Below are 22,815 nucleotides of genomic sequence, written 5' to 3'. Positions count from 1 at the left end.
CAGCAATGAAGAAAAATAGAGCAGTCAAGGGGATATGGGTCCTGGGAAGAATGGAGCACAGTTTTAAATGGAGTGGTCAGGGAAGGCCTCATGGAGAAGGTGACATTTGAGTATGGAGCTGAATCAGGAAAGGACAGGCATACAAGGCTATCTAGGGAAAGGCATGCTAGATAGGGGAATAGCATTGCAAAGGTACCTGAGGTGGGTCTGAGCCCCTGCTGTGTTTAAAGATCAAAAAAGAGGCCTTATGGTTTCAGTGGAGGATAAGAGGAAGGAGGTTAAATCCTACATCAGAAAAGCAACCACAGAGGCAGGTGCGACAGGGCTTTAAAAGCTATGCTGAAGAGTTTATCTTTTTCTCAAAGACAGACCAGGAGCAATTAAAGGTATAGATAGGATGACTGTATAATTCACTATTCAAATTTGGTTATTTTTGTTGGTAAAATGCTAAACTGGATGGACACTGGGAAAACAGAGAAAGACCAGGGCTGTTACAGGCAAATGAGGGAAATATATGACGTCTTAGTTGTGGCCAGAGCAGTGGCATCATCTTGGCTTCTAGCAGAGCAGCCAGGCTGCTGTTTTCAGACTAGAATAAAAGTGAGCAAAGAAAGTTGTAGGGGCCTGTTGTCATATTCAGATGAGAAGTGGCTGCGGCAATGGCAGATTCTGGGTGTTTTTAAATGCAAAGCCAGCAGGACTTAGGAATGGGACTGATGTGAAGCCTTAGAGAAAAAAGATTTTGAGATTAAACAATTGTAGAAATGGAGTTGGCCTTAACATAGCTGGAGAGACTCCAGAAGAAGCTGATTTAGGAGAGTCGGGGGAGGGGAAATAAGAAGCTCCAAGACATCCAAGTGGAGATACTGGGTGAGCAGGAAGACGCAGGAGGCCTAAGACAGTCAGGGAGTCATTAGGGAGTCACCAGCCTGAAGGTGGCACTGAAAGCATTAGAATGGTCAAGCTCCTGGCCTGGCCATGGTGGCTGACAACTGTCGTCCCACCACTTCAAGAGGTCAAGGCAAGGAAATCGATTGAGTCCAGGAGTTTAAGATCAGCCTGGGCAACACAGTAAGACCCCATGTCTATAAAAAATACAAAAATTAGTGGGGTATCGTGGCATGTGCCTGTAATTCCAGCTGCTCAGGAGGCTGAGGTTAGGAGGATCACTTGAGCCCCAAGAGGCTGGAACTGCAGTGAGCTGAGATCAAACCACTGTTCTCCAGCCTGAGTGACAGAACAAGACACTGTCTCAAAAAATAAAAAAAAAAGGCTGGGCGCGGTGGCTCGCCTTTAATCTCAGAACTTTGGGAGGCCAAGGCGAGCAAACCACCTGAGGTTGGGAGTTCAAGACCAGCCTGACCAACGTGGAGAAACTCCATCTCTACTAAAAATACAAAATTAGCTAGGCATGGTGGCACATGCTTGTAATCCCAGCTACTCGGGAGGCTGAGGCAGAAGAATCACTTGAACCTGGGAGGCAGAGGTTGGCGTGAGCTGAGATCACACCATTGCATTTCAGACTGGGCAACAAGACCGAAATTCTGTCTAAAAAAAAAAATGGAAGGACATCCCAAGGGAAGGAGGATAAAGGGCAGATGAAAAACAGAAAAGAAGGGACAGGGTGCCCTAACACTATAGAGCAGGCATCCCCAAACTATGGCCCGTGGGCCACATGCGGCACCCTGAAGCCATTTATCTGGCCCCCCACCACACTTCAGGAAGGGGCACCTCTTTCATTGGTGGTCAGTGAGAGGAGCACAGTATGTGGCGGCCCTCCAGCGGTCTGAGGGACAGTGAACTGGCCCCCTGTGTAAAAAGTTTGGGGATGCCTGCTATAGAGTCTGGGAGAAAACAAAGAAACAGCAAACTGAGAAGCAGCAGCGAGGGAGGTAGGAAGAAACTAGGAGAGTGTAAAGTACCAGAACAAGGTTTCATGAAAGTATGCCAAGGAAATGGGAGTGAGGGACTGTGACAGGTGTTGCTCTGGTCCTGGTAAGCTGAGGACTAAGGAAAGTATGTTGGCATCTTCCTAGTGAATACAGGGGTGGTTTTTCTATAGTGACATGTGAAGGCAGAGGCATGTACCCACTCATTTACCTTTGATATTCCCTTGCAGGCTGTTAAGTGTAAGATCCCTGGCAGTCTGAAGTGAAGCAGAGCAGATACGATCCCAGAGAATCTGAGCTTCCTGTATGAGGATAGGCCACCTATACTGCAGTGTGCAACTTTCAGAAGAGAAGGCGGCATTTCCACAAAACTAAAACAGCTATGTGCCTTTCAGGCCAGATATATATATATATGATAAGAGGACAATTTAGCCCTACCCCTGCTAGGCCAATAATGCTTGTGGTCCCAGGAACATGAATCCAGTATTCAATGACACAAGAAAGAAAAGAAGTTGGAGAGGATTCACTCCAATTGTGGGGCCAGAAAAGCCTGCCCACTGGTTTCTACTACCAAGACTCCTTTAGCAATTGACTACTCATTCCTCCTTGAGACACAAATCGTTTCTACATCTCATGTTTGGGTTTTCCTTCCATTCTGCAAACTAACCCACCTCCCACTAATAAATCCTTTTGCCCAAGTTAGCAAGAGCTGGTTTCTGTTGCTGGTAAGCAGAGTAACCTGACACACCTGCCACTCTCCAAAATAGTAGCTAATAAAATTTACACTTTTCCAAGTTGGGTCAATTTTCCAAGGTAAATAAAAATAAAGGTTTAGAGATGAGTACCATACAGCAAAATAAAAACTTAATACTCTAATAACCATCCTTAAATTCTAATTATGTTTATTTCACTGAAAAACATTTCTAAGGAGAAACATTCTTTTTACTCAATAGAAACATTTATTTGTCTTAATCAAAGTAATGAACATCTTATTTGAGATTAAAAATTTTGTTAGCAACTATACTATACATTGTTATTAACAAAAGTCACCATGTTGTAAAATAGATCTCTTGAATGTATTCTTCCTAACTGAAATATTCTATCTTTTGACTGACACCTCCCCACCTACCCCAACCCCTAGCCCTAGCAACCACCATTCTACCTATTCTCTACTTCTATGAGTTCAACTTTTTCAGATTCCACATATAAGTGAAATCATGTGATATTTGTCTTTCTCTTCCCTGGCTTATTTCACTTTACATAATGCCTTCCAGGTTCATCCATTTTGTCACAAATGAAAGTTCACTTCTGTTTTAGGCTGAATAGTATTCCATTAGTGGCTGCTTCTACAGGACAGCAAAGAAACACCTGCCTCATTCAAGATTGCCTATTCTTACATGTTTGCAGAGCTTCTATATTGTTCATTGTGTTGTAGAAAGAGTTGGGAATGACTGGTCTAGTGGTACAGGACAAACTTGTTTGGATGAGCAAAAGCATTGAGCAATACACTGTCAAATCAGTTGTTATCTTAACAATTGTGACAAATCTGATCTCCAGAGCATTTGTATTTCATTTCAGTGGATAAAGACAGCTATCCCCTGGGTACTCATTAATGATACCAATTCTGAGTCTTCTTTTATTGGAATTTTCTATGTTTGAAAGATCTCAGAATTGAAATGTCTGCCTCAGTTTCTGTTAACAGTCTGGCATAAACCACTTACATTTGAAAGAAATATTCTAAAAGTTGCAATACCTGCAGCAGGTGAAATCACGAGCTAGCAGTCACATTGCTTCCTTCCCTCCCCACCCTGGAGGCTCAGGGATTTGCTCATTAGAGCTACCACTTAGTACAGCTCATCTGAGAATGGCACAGGGAGAAATGACCTGGTGTTTTGGGGCCTGAGAAAATAAAACATCTATATGTGGAACAACTTCTTACTCTTTGGTGATGTTTGTATAAAGGCTACTGTCCTTTGTTAAAGTCCAATGAGGCAAATTTTTCTCTCCTAGTAAGAACATGAGCCTACCTTCAAACCCTCTGAGAACCTCTGTAGGTTCTGAAGAGGAGAGTCTCAGCCTAAATCTGTCCTCGGCCCTTTTATTTAACTTCTGCCAGGGGTCGGCGGATCTTGGTTCATCTCTGATGGCAAACTGGAATAAACTATAATGCTGACAAATCAGGAAACTTTCCAGTACTGCTAGAGAATGAGACAAGGGCAGACCCCGCTTCTTGTCACTAAACATGACACATACCTTGCCATCCCTCACGCTTCACTCCTAGCCTGGCTGCCACGAAGTCTAGAGCTGAGCTCTGCCCTCTGTGGCAGCGGGCGGACTACTTGGAGGCAAGGGCTGGAAAGGAGGCTTAGAAGTTGCTCCTTTTTTTTCTCATTCAAATTAACTCAACGGAAAGTGATTTTTGAAGATTTAATCCATGTATGAAAAATAACTCCACAAAGGAAAGTACAAAATAAATGTTATCTCACTGGTTTTATATCACTGTAAGAGTAGAACTTTGAGCAGCAAGCAGGTCAGACTACAGAAACTGAGTGGTCGCCAAGGACTTCTGCTGTGTGCCACACCTTTCAGTTTCACAGGCTGTGCCTGCAGACCGGCAACATCTACTGGAATTTCCTGAAGAGACGGATATACTACAACAGGTAACTTCAATAAATACCTTTTACAATGTCCCTCCCCACCTAAATTTTCAATTCTCTTATATTCAAATCCTACTTAAGTTCTATTAGTGAATGAGAGAATACATTTCTTCATTACTTAAAATTCTATTACCAAAATATTACAAATAAATATTTTAAAGTTTCTAAGTAACTTTTTGTTTTGTTTTTTTGAGATGGAGTCTTGCTCTGTCACCCAGTCTGGAGTGCAGTGGCACGAACTCAGCTCACTGCAACCTCCACCTTCCAGGTTCAAGCAATTCTCTTGTCTTAGCTTCCAGAGCAGCTGGAATTACAAGCACTTGCCACCACGCTTGGCTCATTTTTGTATTTCAATAGAGATGAGGTTTCACCATGTTAGCCAGGCTGATCTCAAACTCCTGACCTCAGCAGGTCTCCCTCCCCTCCACTTCCAAAAGTGCTGGGATTACAGGCATGAGCCACCATGCCTGGCCACTTGTTATTTTTTCTTTTTTGAGACGAAATCTCATCCTGTCACCCAGGCTGGAGTGCAGTGGCACAGTCTCAGCTCACTACAACCTCCACCTCCCAGATTCAAGCGATTCTCCTGCCTCAGCCTCCAGAGTAGCTGTGACTACAGACGCTCGGCACCACACCCAGCTAATTTTTATATTTTTAGTAGGGACAGGATTTCACCATGTTGGCCAGGCTGGTCTTGAACTACTGATCCACCAGCCTCAGCCTCCCAGAGTGCTGGGATTACAGTCATAAGCCATCCCGCTCAGCTACTTTTTTGTATTTTTATGTGTCATTTTACTTCAAAGGCATGTTAACTCTTTCAGGCCAGCAATATACGAAGTGATTGCTTTGTACTTTACCTTGGAGATGATGATCAAAGAATGATGGACTTAACGACTGTGAAATCCCAACCTTGTTTAGCATAGATACCAGCTTTCTGGTTTGATTTTTTAATATATATTTTAAACAATAAAAATTAGCTTTTATTTTTCTTTGTTTTCTCATTTTTGAGATTACTTTATTATTTATTATTTTTCTTTTCTGAAATAACCACCATTTAAAAAAATAAACGCCTACTAGCTAAAAGGATGGATTCTGGAGAACTACACAGAAGCTTTGCCATCTTGGGCAAAACACTAACCTCTCTGTGACTCAGTTTATGCATCAATAAAATGAGAATAACAGTGCCCTCCTCATGAGGGTTTTGTGAGAATTACATGAATTAACATGTGTAAAGCATTTAGCTCAGTGTCTGGCACATATTAAGTCCTACTTTAGGGTTTGCTATTGTTACTGCCATAATTCGTTCATTCAGGGGTCTTTGAGTTGCCTGTTTTCAGACAGTATTAGTGTGTGAAATTGGAATGTACACCCACTTTTTCTAAGAGCTTAGAATCAACTAATTTCCTCATATTCCTCCATCACACACACTGGAGATATAACATCATTTGCAGGATGAGAATACAGGAAGTGTTTATGAAAGAAAAGGAAGTGTGAAAAGAACTGGAACTATGATCATAACATATCTCAACACTCACAACAAAGGTGGCCTAAACAAAGAAGGTACATGTTCCTGAAGGTAAGACTCAGACGTCTGTTTCCCATGTCAATATGTAATAAGCAAAAGAAATGACAAACTCAGATATGATCCTAGAGGCTGAGCCAGACATAACAAACAAGGTTAAGGTTGGGCAGAGCTCACATTCACAACCATATCACACATCTAGATGTTTTAAATGTCAACAGGATTTATAGATGGTGATACTGCATTTTAGAGAGAGAGGAGTGTCGGGAAATAAAGTTGGGTGAAGGAAACTAACAAGCATAAATTGTCAGTATATAAGAAACTCCAGAAATTCAGGTCAGATACAGGTTACCTTCTCAAAGCATAATTAGAAAAGTTAACATAAAATGCGCTATCTTTGCCACTTGTAAAAGTAGCACACCTTAAAGAATATTTTGAAAATATATTGTCAAAACTTTCTTAGGAAACACCTCAGTTTTACCAAGGTTACCAAAAGCAATTCTGTGAGAGGATCAGAGCAATTCAGAGCTTGATACGAGAACTGTGACTGACCTAAAGGCGAATGTTAACTCAGGCATCTGTGTGTTTAGATTAAATACATATTAATTAGGATTTCATTCAGCTACAAGTAACAGAAAGATAACTTAACAGGAGTACTTTTTCTCACAACACAAAAAGTCCAGTCATGATTCTAGGGCTGGCATAGCTGCCTGAGGATATAAACGAGAACCCAGCTCCCTCTAAAGTTCTATTCCACCATCATTGGCCATGATCCTCAAGGTCACAAGATGGTTGTATCATCTCCGAGCCAGAATAGGCAAGGTTAGGGCAAAAAGCAAGTGCCAGTTGGGTCTTTTATAAAATATCATCAATTTTATCAAGAGCCTTCCCAAAGATTCTGACTGGGTATGGTGGCTCATGCCTATTATCCCAGCATTTTGGGAGGCCAAGTTGGGCAGACTACCTGAGGTCAGCAGTTTGAGACCAGCCTGGCCAACCTGGCAAAACCCTGTCTCTAGTAAAAACACAAAAATTACCTGCATTAGTGGTACATGCCTGTAGTCTCAGCTACTCAGAAGGTTGAGGTGCGGCAATCGCTTAAACCCAGGAAGTGGAGGTTGCAGTGAGCTGAGATGGCGCCACTGCACTCCAGCCTGGGCGACACTCAGACTCTGTCTCAATAATAATAATGATAATAAGAGCCTTCCCAAAGACCCTAATCAAGAGATTTTCACTTCACATCGCTGAATTATACCACTAATAAAAGGCAGAGCAAAATAGAAACATGGGTCTAGCTTCAGTATCCGGTTAAAAATACTCACCTCCATGGCTCCCTTACAGCTCCATGTATTTCAGCAAAATGAGGAAATTCCATGGGAGGACCACAGCAATTCAGAGCTTGCTACAAGGATTATGACTGACCTAAACAGTTGATAATAAATATACTGATATTTTTCATATAATTATCAATAAGAAGAGAAAAAAAGGTGGAGATGGCAATGGGGGAAATCTGAAGGGAAAGAAGAGAAAGAATTTAAAAAGAAAAGGAACAACGTTGTAAAGCAGAAAGGAGAAAGGAAGCTGAGACGGAACCCAAGGACCATGGCATGGAGTCAAAGGAAGCAAAGGAGGAAAGACGACGAGGAAATTTATAGGGAGGAAGAGAAGATGAGATACAGAGAGAAGGAGAGGGGAAAGGCAGAGAGAGATGACTAAGGTGACCATAGCACTTATGGGTCTACTGTCACTCCTTCTCAGGTTACTTGGTTTGTGGGCACCAGAGGACATCAGTAATCAGTGCTATCTGTAACATGTCATCTTTCCTACCATTTAAGTGTATTGTAATCAATAATTCTGGGGCGGGGGGAGGGCAGTGACAGAGTTTCACTCTTGTTGCCCAGTGGAGTGCAATGGCACGATCTCGGCTCACTGCAACCTCCACCTCCTGGGTTAAAGCGATGCTCCTGCCTCAGCCTTCCAAGTAGCTGGAATTACAGGCACCTGCCACCACACCCACCTAATTTTATATTTTTAGTAGAGATGGGGTTTCTCTATGTTGGTCAGGTTGGTCTCAAACTCCCGACTTCAGGGGATGCACCCACCTCAGCCTCCCAATATGCTGGGATTACAGGTGTGAGCCTCTGCACCCAGCCAATAATTTTCTTTTTAAGCAGGGTCTTGCTTCAACCCTGGGCTCAAGTGATCCTTCTGCCTCAGTCTCCTAAGTAGCTAAGATTACAAGTGTATGCCACTGTGTCTGGCTATAACAACATTTTATTTTGTTTTCAACATAAAGTGTTTTTTTTTTTTTTTTTTTTTTTTTTTTTTTTTTAAGGAAAGCTGATCCAGCATTAAAGGCTAACCTGCATTTTACACATTTACTTCAAAAACTCAGAGTTCCTATAACTATTTTTTAGTGGTATTCAATGCTATCTAATTACCTTAGCTTTGTGGTTTTTTGTTTGTTTGTTTGTTTTTTACTTTTGAGTGACTTAGGGCTGCCTTACATCACAAATCAACATTTCTACATTGGTACTGATCCCTCCCACCACACACACAGCCTCAAATACATTTGTTATAGCTTGTTCTTAGAGAGGATAGAATAAAAAAGAAAAAAAAATAGGTACAGTTTTAAAGAAGCAGACATTTAAAAAATAATTGGTTAACCTACAGGCACGGCATTCAACCCTTCAGAAGCTCTGCCTTCAATGAGATGGGCATGGCAGGTGACTGTGGTGAAAATTACTCTAAGCCACACGACTGACACCAAAGTGAGATCGTATCATCTCATATGGAATGTCCTGAGAGCCAATAATTTTTAAAAACGACACAATTCCTGTGTTTGAACAGTCATCATGACACATTCACATTTGAAAATTCAATTCCAATATCTAAAATTGTGCTTTTAAAACTCTTTCGCTTAAAGTTGATGGGACTGAAATGTTATAGTTCAGTTATTTTTAAATTACTCTAAAATCAGGTGAAGGGGGTGGATTAATCACACTCAATGTTTTTGAGATAAAAATATTTAGATAAATCAATTCCTCTTTTAACATGTATTATGTTATGACTCAGGCATAGCCTAAACCACCTCTCTGTGTTCGTAGTGAACCTGCCCATTCCAACCTAATGCATTCTACCTTCCTTTTGTTCCCTGAGTGCAGGGCTATCCAATTTTTCTATTTCTATGTGACACACAGAACTTCATATTTTTGTGTTTGTGTGTGTCTATGTCTTTTAAAATGTAAATGTTCAAAAAGTACTGGTCATTCAATTTATGCTTTTCAAATGTAATGGTTATTTGAAATAAAGGGGTCATTGCATCAGCAACTATTTATGAAGATTAAAGACATAATAAGTTTCAAACTAGCACTTGAAATGATCAGAAAAACAATTACGGCTTAATATGCAACCAATCCTAAATAATTGATGGAGTAAGGCTTCTAGTTTATTCTATAAAGTCAACCGATTCCTAGGAGGTTAAAAAAAAAATCAAAGATAGATTTTTAGATATTTTCTTTCGAATAAAACTAATATATAAAAATGTGAAAATCAAAAGTGCTGACTTTAAAATTTTGGTAAAATATCACCCTCTTTAAAGATGAAAAGTCAAATTTATTGAAATAAGACAGTTCTATAAAAACCATATTCATATTATTACAATGATATAACATTCCCATTTTATTTATTAACATTTTAATGCAAATAAAATTAATAGTTTAAAACGAAGTCACAAAAATTAGAAGGAAATAAAATTACATAACTTCTAGTAATGTAGGAATGAATAAAGTAGGAATTTCAGCCTAAATGAAATATTTTGAACTATCATTCTAAAGACTTGATTTTTAGTTTAAAATTGGAATTGAAACTCACAGCAAAAATAAATTACATAGAGCAAGATTTACAATTTAAGAAACAATCTGAACCGCATCAGTAAAATATGTATGAACTGAAGAGAGTAAGATGAATATGTGACAAGTAGAGCAAAATGCTTTAAAATGCCCAATTTTCATAGTCCTATATCAGCAGGACACACCTTCAGTTCACTTACAAATTGCATTTGACAAGTGATTCTGAGAGTTTAAACGCACTAATTCCAGAATCTGAGACATATGAAGGGTAACACATGACCAACAACGCAATTACTTTAGCAATGGCAAATTATTTTACTTCAAATAATAAAATCATTCCTTTGAAAAGAATTAAATCTGGAATATATTTCCAAAAACTATGTCTGACATAGACATCATCTGGTATTTGTAAGGTCATTAAATTGTACTTCCTTTAAATAATAATTTTTAAATAGCAACCAGGTGATTTGAGAACACATGTGTCTTTAACAGTAATATTGGAAATTGTCAAAATAAAGTGCCCTCAATACTCTATCCTAATTATACCTTTCTTTGAGGTAAATGTTTAGTTTTGGCAATGGGACATTGATTTTCCTATTTTTCGCACAATATAATTGTGGATATACATCATGAAAAAATTACCAATAGTGATACTGGATTTAGAAAATACAGTAAAATCCTCCTTTTAAAACATCATGCCATATCACCAGTTCAATTCGACTCAAGACCTCAATTTTTTTTCTCTCAGTTGATACTTTAGAGCATACTTCTCATCGTTAATGGAACACTTCCCCATTCTTATGCTACCATAATAACAGGAATTCTAGTCCATTCAGAAATTCAGGCGCATTGTCTTACCACAGCTCAAGTATTTTGGACATACTCATGTACTTATTCTTGATTTTCATGTACAATGTTTTTTTTCTAATGGCTAACCTCTCCTTTTTGATGGTGATTGAGTAAAGCCAACCTTGTAAGTGGGTAGTTCCTTGCTAACATGATTTCAGGGGCATCTAAGTCTTTCTATCCCCAAATTGATTACTATCTGGCTGTTCAGTGATGCTAAAGTTACTTGAAGCAAAGAGGGGAAAGACATCTTTCTACAACTGTAAGCAAAAATGTGGGAGAGTGTAATACTGACAAGTCACATTCACCATAAATTGATTGAGGGGAAAAGGGAGAAGTGACAAACAAAACTGGACGGTAGATACCTGATGGTTGGGGGAAAGGAAAAGCCATGATCGTGGGTGAGGAAAGACGCAGACTTCAACCCAACCATCATACTTTTCACAATACTGTCTTTGTCCCTAGGAGAAGGTGCAGTATGAATCATGGGGCATGGCTGGAAAAGAGAAATGGCTACCTGACTAACCCATGAAGATGCTTGTTTCCTATTTCCCCATCATTTGCAACTTTCTATCAAAAAAAAAAAAAAAATCCAGGTTTGCAGACTGGAAAGCACATTGGGGAAACTGACTATGTCTTAGGATTTGTGCAAAAGAAAAGGAAATTCTAGAAAAAAAAATGTTCTGACTCTGAGACCTTTCTAATTCAACATGAGGTGTATGATTCCTCTTTTTGCTGAGCTTCTACATTGTGGGATGGTTCATTGTGACTAATAATGCCATTTCAAAAGAGGCATATACAACCAAATTTAAAAGATACAGTAAGATGAGAGATACCAAATGACATTTAATTGAGAGATGAGAACATACCAGATGTAACCACACACTGTTTATAGAGTTGCCAGTACTGAAAATAGATGGATATACTACTTAATGTAAAAATCTGTGACAATTCTGTTAGACTCAAAAGCTCCAGATTTTTTAGTACTATATATTTATTTTTGTTAAAGATATTCCATAGATATATTTAAATATGACATATACAGGGACCTATAATTGTGAGCCACTTTTACGCTAGACTGCCAATTGCCTCCCCATCTTACATTCTGAGCTCTGCCACATACCCCAGTCTCAGAGGGCAGCTGACTGATCTACAGAAATGTTCTATGTTGGGTGCTATTGTGTATACCACCTTTATCTCAATGCATTATTTTCGGTTAAAAAAAAAGTCACTGCAATGTTAAAAATTTGTATAATGTAAAATATTAGAAAATTTTGTAAAAAAGTAGAAAATCAACATGAATAAATCACTAATTTTTATTAAAAAATATTCACAACTATTAGCTTTATACCCAAACACAGTTCATTCAAATGATGACTTCAATGTAAATTATAAATGTGACTGATTTTTTCTGATATAACTGTTACACTTTAAAGACCTAGAAGGTTAGAAATAAAGTCTCAAGCTAACATTTAAAGATTTCTTACAAGTTTAAGAAGACTCTTTGGCCAAAAGACCTTTCATTTTGGTCACATATCAAAATGGGCCAACCACAAAAGTACATGAGATTAAGTTTTTCTATTGGCAGTTCAATTCTTACAGATGCTCTCTCTTTCTCTCTCTCTCTCTTTGTGTGTGTGTGTGTGTCTGAATTTTGAAAATTAATTCTCAAAAGCCTAAAAGGAAAAGAGACATTTATAAGCATCACTTCATTTGTAAACATGTCTTCTACCTGTAGAACATTTTACAAAAAACAAAAAACTCTGACTTAAGGCCTATAGCTACAGTTAGTTCTAAAATCTAAATTTTAATAAAATAGGTAACAGAAATTTAAAATCTGATGCAATTCTCAGAGCTTATAATAATCTGACCTTTTATAACTTACATAATACAATTTCTCTACCTTTTCTGGTTGCAGAAAAGAGGTGGAAATTGAGATTCTTCCCGCAATGGCCAACTTGGAGTATTTACACACTTTATTCTTATTCTATGTCACCATTTCCTTTTCAGACTTAAAGATGTGATTATGGTCAGTCTTTAGGTGACTTGCATTTGCTAACTTTAAAGCAAGGCCAGAAGATATATGGCATTTTGGTGTTTTTAGTTAAGTTTTCTATATTGAGACCTTCCAAAGGATGTGGAAAACAGAAAAAATAATAAAGTTTTGTATCATCACATGGTCTTCCAACATAACCTGACAGTCATACCTTTGAACCAGTCTCGCTCACTTACCCACCATTCTCACCGAGAGCTAATACCAGCAAAGAACTTACTCTAAGAGTCGCACCTAGCAGCAGGCTCAGTCAATCAGGCTATGGGTTAGGTCTGGTTACCATCACAGTGGCTGCTCCTTCCACTTAAAGATTCTCATAACCTCAGAAAAGCACTACATTGTTCTTGTAAAGAGGAGGGTAGTAAGCACTCTCACCTAAAAAGGGACTAGTTACAGAACAGAACATTCGTTTTCCAAAATTATTTCTAAAATTCCACCAAATTAAACTCCTACTTTACAGACAGAGCTGCCACTATGCCAGAAGGAAGTTGTAAAAGCACTGTTAAAATCCTCTAGGAGACATTTATTTAGGTTAAATATTTTAGAACAGATATCAAGGTATTTTTAAAAGATAGAAAACTCATAAGGATTCTTCTAATTTTTAAATGCTTGTCTATGTTAAGTGCCAGCACCCCATAGATTACCTCCTGCCATGCCAATAATTGTTAGCCTATTAGGAACAATAACATGAGCCTACTGGACAATAGTTTCTATTTGGTTGGGAATAAATATTTTGGGGTTGAAATTCTAATTATATAGTCCCTGTCACTGTGTAAAAGCCCCATAGAAGCAAACTGTTCAGAAGTCCCAGTGGAATTACAGAAAAGAGACATTATTTTTCCACATACTCGATGTACTAGCTTAAAATATTAAGCATGCATACACTACATAAAATTATATTTCTTGGAGCTGAATTTTATTTCTGCTATAATGTTTATTTTTGATGTAGGGCAGCATAATGATCCCTTAAAAAAATACCTTTAAATTATAAGGGCTTCCAGCCTCTGCCTGGAAATTAGAGCTGTGCAGATAAAACACAAAGTCATTAACAAACATCACAAAGATAATTCTAACAAGGAGCACCATGTTAAAAGTAAGACAGGAATCAGAAAAATCATCAATTACTGACACACTAAGTCACACCTTTGAAAGAAGAGGGAGCTAGAAGCAGCGGCTCCCCTTCAGGAGGGCTGTTTGACACCAACTGAAATGCCAGGGACTCCCGGCTGGTGGGCAGCGGGAACTTTGCAGGCGAGCGGTGCGGGGCAGCCACAGACCTGGGGCTTCCATCTGTCACCACCTGCCCGCAAAGCCCATCCACAGCCCCAACGACCCCCGGGGACCCATCTGGGGGGACTCGGAGCAGGACAAAGGTCTGAAATCCAAGTCCTAGGATTAAAGAAAGAAAATGCGCAGGTTCAATTAAAGTGCCTGCGGCAAGTACGGGGAGTGAGGGGAAATGACACTGGCCCCCAAGAATTCTCAGGCGTTTAGCACAAGCACCAGCTCAATATGAGGAGACGCGTTCGGGGAGTGGAGACATGGAAAATGAATTCCCAACTCTCGACTCCATTCTCCACTAACTTTGTTCTCGCTTCCTGGACTGAGCGCAACGCTGGGGCCAGGGTTGTCATGGTTCTTGTTTACAGGGCCCCTTGGAAGAAGAAAAGGGATAAAGGTGCGCTGGTGGGCGCACCCGGCGGCGGTGAGCGCGGAGGTGCTGCGGTACCTACCATGGTATTCTTGTCCCGGAACGTAGTAGGTGGGGTTGCCCGCAATGTGCAGAGAAATGAGCACCTCGCCCTGCTCCCCGTCCCCTTCCAGCTCCCCGTGGTGGGTGCACAGGAAAAAGAAGGGCGAAAAGCGGGGGTAATAGCCCGCCGCCGCGCGCGCCCTCAGCGTCGTCCCCAGCAACAGCGCCAGGAGGAAAGTCCGCGGGGCCCAGCCACTGCGCTCCATACCGCCGCCGCCGCCGCCGCCGCGCTCCCCGCGCGCCGCTGGCTCATCCAGTTTTGGAGACGCCGGGACTGAGGAGCCACGCGGAGGGATGGCGAGAAGGCGGGGGAGCGGAGCCCAGCGGCTCGGGAGCCGCCCCCCGCCGTGAAGTTCCGCGGGAGACGGCGGCTCCCAAAGTTACTTTGGGCTGCGGGAGCGCGAGGCCGGGGCTGCCGGCGCCGAGAGCGCGTAGTCCGCCGCCTCTGCGCGACGCCCTTCGGCCAGGCCTGGGAAAGCGCCCGCCCCGCTCCACACCTTCTTAAAGCCCCGGGCGCCGCGTCCCCCCCGCCGCCGCCACACGTGTCCCGGCCGCTCCCCCGCCCCCGCGCGCCGCCCCGCCCGGCCCCCGCCCTCTCGGGCTGGCTCGGCCGCACCTCGCGCGGCGAGGGGTGCACGCGTCCCCGGAGTCCCCGGCCCGCGCCCAGTTCCCACCCGGGAGAGCGGGGAGGGGCGCGCGTCGGGTGGCGGGACTGGGGGCGCTGTCGAGGACCGCGGAGCCCGCGACTCTCCTGCGAGAGGCGTCAAAGCCCGGGAGAGGGCACCTCCCGCCCACTGTCCGAAAGGGAAAGCCAGCCCCTTTGGCCGTCAGGGCGCCCGGGTTTTCCTGGGAGGATGCGCGAGGGAAGGAGAGGGGTGGCGGGGACGGCCGCTGGCGCCGGCTTCTTTGTCTGCGCCGGCTGCGTCCCGCGCCCCTCGGGGCTCGCAGCCTGGCAGCCCCGGCGGCCCGTACGCGTTCTGGGAATCCGCCCGCGGCCGCGAACCGCTGGGGGCTCTCGCGCTCACTTCCCACCCAGGCCCCTTGTCTCTCCCGCCGCCCCCGCCCGGCCCCTCGCAGCAGCGACAGAGCCTCATCTGTAGCGGATTTTAAAATGAGATTAAGCGAAAGTGGAATTGGCAGCCTCGAGTGGTGCCTGGAAATGGTGATTTGTGCTGCTCGGTTGTGGGGAACTGTGAGGCCGGCAGGGCTAGCGGAGCTCAGATCCGACAGGCGCTCTGCGCCGGACTGCTCTGTTATTCATTGCTACCGGGCTCTGTAGGCGGAGATGGGTGTCGTAATTTTTCTAATCAGGGTTTATTTCCTTTAAATGTCGGTTATGACCAATGGCCCTGAAATCGGGGGAGGGAAAAACGTTCAGGGGAGATGCTGGCAGCGGTGATTGAAGCGGGTGGTAATGAGCGGCTGCACATGAACTGCAGGGAAGTGAAATAATCCATAAGCACGTTTTTAACCGAGGACGGCTGGCAGGAGCCCTGCGGCATCCGAAGATGGGGGAGCGGGGTTGCCAGGTTTTAATGCCTCTCCCCACCCACCCTTGGCTTGCCACCAAGCCAGATAAACCCGCACGTACAGAAATGAGTAAATTATAAAATTGGAAGGGATGGTACCTTTGCTTGCATTTGTGGGGTGAGGGGCGGTGAAAATCAGGGTCCAAGGGGAGACCTCTGCAATCACTTCACTGCAAAAGGAAGAAATTGTTTTCCTTTCTCTTACCGAGACCGAATGACAGGTAGAAAGGGTCCATTTCTAGCTGGCTTTTTCTTTCCCTTACTTCAAAATCCCCAGGGGCTTACCTGCCCCCCCCCCACACACATATATATATATATATATATATATATATATATATATATATATATGCTATACAATGTACACGTGTGTGTGTGTGTGTGTGTGTGATGTAGTAACAATTGCTACACTGTAGCTCTGTGCTGGGCGCAGACTACGGGGCCATAGGTACTCTACCTATTTAATCCTAACACCAACTGAACAGGCAAAAATTATCCCCATTTCACAAGGGAGGAAGCACTCAGAAATGTTGATAATTGGCCCAAAGTCAGTGACAAAGGCTGGATGGAGGGCAGATTGGCTGGCTTCAAAAGCTCTCGTCCTGCACTGCCCTACCCAGGTCTACAGGTCTAGCTAGAGCAGGTGGTGTTGACCCAAACGGAATTAGGAGATACTCGCTCACAGCTAACAAGACTGTTACCGCCTTCCTGTCCAGTCATGTGAATATAGCCAAAGACAAAATTAATCACTTGTAGAAAGAATCAAAAACTAATATTTTGGCCTGGCGCGGTGGCTCAAGCCTGTAATCCCAGCACTTTGGGAGGCCAAGGCGGGCGGATCACGAGGTCAAGAGATCGAGACCATCCTGGTCAACATGGTGAAACCCCGTCTCTACTAAAAATACAAAAAAATAGCTGGGCGTGGTGGCGTGTGCCTGTAATCCCAGCTACTCAGGAGGCTGAGGCAGGAGAATTGCCTGAACCCAGGAGGCGGAGGTTGCGGTAAGCCGAGATCGCGCCATTGCACTCCAGCCTGGGTAACAAGAGCGAAACTCCATCTCAAAAAAAAAAAAAAAAAACTAATGTTTTTGGTTCACACGTTTAAAATGTTTACTTACGGCCGGGCGCGGCGGCTCACGCCTATAATCCCAGAACTTTGGGAGGCCGAGGCGAGTGGATCACGAGGTAAAGAGATCCAGACCATCCTGGTCAGCATGGTGAAACCCCATCTCTACTAAAAATACAAATATTAGCTGGGCATGGTGGCGCTGCCTATAGTCCCAGCTACTCGGGAGGCTGAGGTAGGAGAATTGCTTGAACCCAGGAGGTGGAGGTTGCGGTGAGCCGAAATCGCGCCATTGCACTCCAGCCTGGGTAACAAGAGCGAAGGCCCAACGCCGTCTCAAAAAAAAAAAAAAAAAAAGTGTTTACTTACTATGTATTGAGCACCTTCCTAAGTACTATGCATACTAACTCCTTTAATCCTCATAACAATACTATGGGAAAAGTACCATTAATATCTTCATTTTATTACGATGAAATAAGCACAGAGAGGTTAAGTAATTTGTCCAAGGTCACACAGCTAATGAGTGAGAGCTGTGACTTGAACCCAGGCAGTCTGATTCTGGCACTTTAACCACTGCAAATTGCCTCTAAAGAATGCATGTTGGTGTTGCTAGAAGGATGAGAGGATAATTATTCTTTATTCAGTGTCAGAACACCTCATTTCATTCTTACATTAGGCTGCAAAGTAGGTATAATTATCTTCATTTTTAAAGAGGAGAAAGTTGAGATTCATAGAAGTTAAAGGAGCTTGGGATCAAATCTGGCCATGCTTGATGCCAATGTCGCTGCTTAAATAAACCATCTTTAATAAGTGCTGACACTTGATCCAGGATACGATTGGAACTTAATTCATATAAGGTCCTCAATTCCCAGGAGGGCCCCTCCCATTGGGTAGTGCACTTTCAAAGAAGTGTTCTTTCTCATATCTCTTGACATGGCTTTCTTAACATTCAATTTATGTGACTAAGTTTATTTTTCAATCTTCCCCTTTATTGTACTTCCTTAATTTTCATCACACTGCTTTGCTATTGCATTTGAATAACTTTTATACTCTTAGCCATGAAGGAAGCTCACATTTCTGGCTACAGTCCTGCAGTTGTTCAGTAACAGGCACAAAGACGGTTTAAATAATGTTCTGACTGGTTTTGAGCTGGTCAAGAGGGGCGTAGATGTTGGTACACTCCATTCTTCAGTCCTTAGGACTAACATGAATACCTTATGGAGGCTCAAGTTCATATTTGTTTAATCTCTAACACTTTTTTGGTTGAGGCTAGTTCAACTAGTCATCACTAAAAACTTTTAAATAACTTTTAGAAAAATCAAAATCAGAAAAATAAATGAGTCATATATAATCCATTGAACTGAAGGTGGCATCTTCTTAGTGAGCAACTTACTTGAAATCACACAATAAGGTGGAAACCCAAGTTAGACAGCAAAACTTCCTGTTTCCCAATTTGTGTGCTAACCCTTATGCCTCGTTTCTATTTAGTGAGCCATAATAAGTATCTCCAAGAATATCCAAAACCTTCTGAACTAATGCAAATATAGAGAAGTGCTTTTCAAGAAAAAACTGGTTTACATCAAAAACATCTGCAAAAAATAAAAAGTGATGCTGGGTGAAAATCAATAGGGCTTGTGGGAAAGGGAATTTAGGATGGGATGAGACTTATTTTTAATTAAGAGAGTTTTGAAATAGTAATTAGTCTACCAAAAGAAGTAAACTATTCTTAGAAGATAAATCCACTTCTTCTTGATAAGTGGAAATTATTGCCCAGTATTTGAATACTCATAACACAATGGGAATTAAATTCATATGTACATGAATTTATATATATGATAGCATATATATATATATTATGGAGGCTCAAGTTCATATTTGTTTAATCTATATATATATATTTGCTATCATATATATATCTGCTATCATATATATGTGATATATGTGTGTATGTGTATATATGTATCTGCTGTGTGTATATATGTATCTGCTATCTCTCTATATATACATGTATTTACATACATGTATATCAGATACATAACTTTGAAATTATTGGGAGGTGATCTATCCAAATGAAATACAAAAAAGACATTAAATTATATTTTAGGTTTGCAAGAATTCATTATCTTTCATTGATATTTTTTGAGATGAAATATTAAATATTTTGGTATATGTGGGAAAGTGAGTCACTATTCTTATTTACCATGTAAAATCAGAGTTTATAAAATAAAAAATATGTAAATATAAATATGAACATGGTGAACAAACTGAAATCAGTTGACTCACTAGACTCTAAAATGGTAATAAAAGGCCACATAAGAGCAAAGCCAATAGCAGCTAATAAACTTACAAAATCTGTTACTCATAAGACATGGTATGGTATGGTTTACTCATACCGTATGATTAAATTGAGGCTCCTAAGCAAAGCAAAAAAAGTCAGACCCTAAAAGTTAGCTAAGCCTTTTGCAAATGAAATTTCACTGAGAAAGGTGGGATATTAGAAGGTTGGCTCTGATACACATGTCCTGCCAGAACATGTTACCTATTGCCACCCCAAATTAAAATACTGTGATGAGATAAACTATGGGTCAACACAAAGTCATTATATTGTAAGACTTCTGAAACAGAATCTGATTCCTCAACACTAAAAGTCTCTTTTTTAAAGCTTCTCCGCTTTAAAATCCTGGGATTTGCACATGCCCTTACTTCTCTCTGCAATGCTCTTACTATTTTCTGTAGCCTAACCACACATATTCCATCTTCCTCTCCCTTACCTCACTTCTTACTTGGCTGTAGCAACTCATGCTCCAAGTCTTCTCTCACACATTTTTTGCGTTTGAGAGACCTTTCCTGATCCCTCAGCCTAAAGTATGCCCTCTAGAGCAGCGCTATCCAATATGGTAGTCCTAGCCCCGGGTAGCTATTTAAATTCAAATGTGATTAAATTAAAAAGTAAGTACTTCAGTCACACTAATCACATGTCCAGTATCCAGTAGTTACCTGTGGCTAGTAATGGGATAATCTGTTAAGTCCGCACTGTACTAGATAGTGCAGACTTACAGATTATCCCATTACTACCGAAAGTCCTATTAGACAGCACTGTTCTGCATTGAAAAGGTGAATGAATGGCCAGTCATATTCAATCACCAACATTTCAATCAAGATTTATCAAACACCTCCTATGTGCCAAAGTGCTGGATGCAGTGGACTCAGTGATAAAAACGAACACAGTGGCCACTCTTTTGGCATTTACAATCTAATGTTGGGGACAGACAGTAAACTCATACAATAAACAAGATAATTTCTGACAATGGTAAATGCTATGAAGAAATAAAATTGGATGATGTGGTAGTGACTGTCTAGGGCAGGGAGGCTACTAGAGATTGAGAACTCAAAGAAAGCTTCTCTGAAAGAGTGAAACTGGAGCTAACACTTCATTAATATGGAAGAGTCCATCATGTTAACACGTGGGGGAAAGAACAGTCCAGCTGGTGATTGAATATGACTGGCCATTCATTCACCTTTTCAATGCAGAACAGTGCTGTCTAATTGGACAAACACCATGATCTTTCATTTTTTCCTGTACAGATAGATAATAATTTCACTCAACAGCATTTAAGGAAAGAGAGTTTATTTTTAAAAGTTCCTAAATTGTGATTAAGCCTACAAAGATTTATAGAGAATCAAAGAAATCATACAATGGACAAAAAAGCTTCCCAGAAAAATATTTTGAAAAACGACTTTTTTTTTTTCTACTGTAAGCTCTGGGGTACATGTGCAGAACAACTTTTAAATGGTCAAACTGCTATGAAACCGGTCTGGATTGTTGCAAGAGTAGAAGATACTTTTATTGTTTGTAATCTCTTTTAACAAGACATCAGACAAGTTTGCTCATATCAAATGGGTATTCAGACTGGAGGAATTTATTAAGAGCCCCCAGAATTAATGATGACTCCTTAAAGCACAAGTTTATGACATCTGAAGCAGTTTATTGAAGAACATGAGCTAAAAATCTAGGAAAAGAAATATAAGTGGATTGGGCAGTTAATAGAAGTATTATGCTATTTATCTGGATTTTGTGAAATTTTACTTTGATTTTAAAATGTTTTACCTTGTTGTAATGTTTCTAACTCCTTAAAAAATTCCTTTTATACATAATGTATGTATTTATTTTTCTTAAAAAGGACCTCTATATTACATATGTTTCGTGTCCCACAAAGCCTGTCCCACAGGATCCACCTCTTTTGAGATGTAATATTCAGCCAGTATGCCCAGGTGTGGTGTCACCTGATGCTGATAGGCAGCATCAGTTATGATGAGTGGGACATGACTAGTGTTCCCAGTTGATTGTGTCCACACTGTATCAGTGTTTATGCATTCTGAATTTTAAACTCTACTTGTCCTGCAGACAAAAAGTCAATTGCTAGAATAAAATTTTAAATGAGAAAAACAGCACTTCAAAATTTTAGAAGAAAACAGTGTACCAAATACTTTTTATTTCCCTCTCCTCCCCAATACACTCTCCATCCTTCTTCTCCCTGAACTATGCCCAAGATGATGATCTATGCAGATGGCTTTACCAGGGTGCCTGTGGCCTCTTTTCTGGGTGAGTTTGGTCACTAGAAGGACCTGGCATTCAGTCAAAGGGAGGAGGTGATTGCTAGGATTAGAGTGGCTGGGTAAAGCATTACTCTTAAATTTGCCTCTCTACATTCTATCTAATCTCGCCTTCTGGAACTCTCCTTAGATATAAACTACACTTTCTCACTCACTTTTCCATGTATTTTAACTTCTCTGTTATATTTTCCATCTATTCATTTCTCTGTGCCACATTTCAGATAATTTCTTCAGATTTGCCTTTCAGTTCATTAATTCTCTCCTTCCAGTATGTCTAAGCTGCCGTTTTAACCTGTCCATTGGGTTTCTGTTTTTTGGTTTTTTGAGATACAGTCTTGCTCTCTCCTGGGGTGGAGTGCAGTGGCACAACCTCAGCTCATTGCAACCGTTGCCTCCCAGGCTCAAGCAATCCTCCTACCTCAGCCTCCCAAGTACCTGGGACTATAGACACAGGACACCAAGCCCAGCTAATTTTTGTATTTTTTGTAGAGACAGGGTTTCACCATGTTGCCCAGGCTGATTTCAAACTCCTGAGCTCAAGTGGTCTGTCTGCCTTGGCCTCCCAAAGTGCTGGAATTATAGGCATGAGCCACTGCATCTGGCCTTATTTTTAATTTTTATTATGTAGTATTTTATATACATTAAGGAAAGGTCTGAGACACAAAAAGAAACTGTGAGCAATATAATGGTAATAATAATGATGAATAATAATAGTAATGAATAAATATTTTAAATATCAAAATAAAAAGTTAAGTTGTGGAATATATTTTATATGTGTTTCATGTATATTTCAGATATATTCAACAAACATATCTGAAATTATAAGAAAACACAGAACAAAGCATAGTCCAGAACAATAGCACTTAAATTGAGGATGGTGTAGTCAAAGTTCAAGTATTCAAGAGGAACATTCTGACTAACCTCAATCTTTGGTAATAAGAGTTAAGTTAAACATCATGTCCACTCATAAATGGACATACATAGTGAACCTCATGTTTGACTTAACTCTTATTACTAAAGATTGAAGCTAGGGTTTTG

General features: G+C 41.0%; 1 protein-coding gene across 3 annotated transcripts in view; it reads right to left on the bottom strand.

The window, feature by feature from the left end:
• The window catches only part of RELN (reelin), a 522,420-nt gene extending 507,376 nt beyond the window's left edge, over positions 1-15,044 (bottom strand). For 2 of the 3 annotated variants that reach the window (XM_039472914.2, XM_039472915.2), the window contains exon 1: positions 14,552-15,044. In XM_039472914.2, the coding sequence (XP_039328848.2) occupies positions 14,552-14,777 (226 nt within the window). In that variant the 5' untranslated portion in view covers positions 14,778-15,044. The remainder of the gene's footprint in view (positions 1-14,551) is intronic. The other variant, XM_074379281.1, reaches the window with a different exon arrangement.
• Positions 15,045-22,815: the final 7,771 nt, after the last annotated feature.

This window comes from Saimiri boliviensis, chromosome 10 (assembly GCF_048565385.1).
Source record: "Saimiri boliviensis isolate mSaiBol1 chromosome 10, mSaiBol1.pri, whole genome shotgun sequence".
In the NCBI taxonomy this organism is placed as follows: domain Eukaryota; kingdom Metazoa; phylum Chordata; class Mammalia; order Primates; family Cebidae; genus Saimiri; species Saimiri boliviensis.
This window is presented reverse-complemented; position numbering and strand designations above follow the sequence as displayed.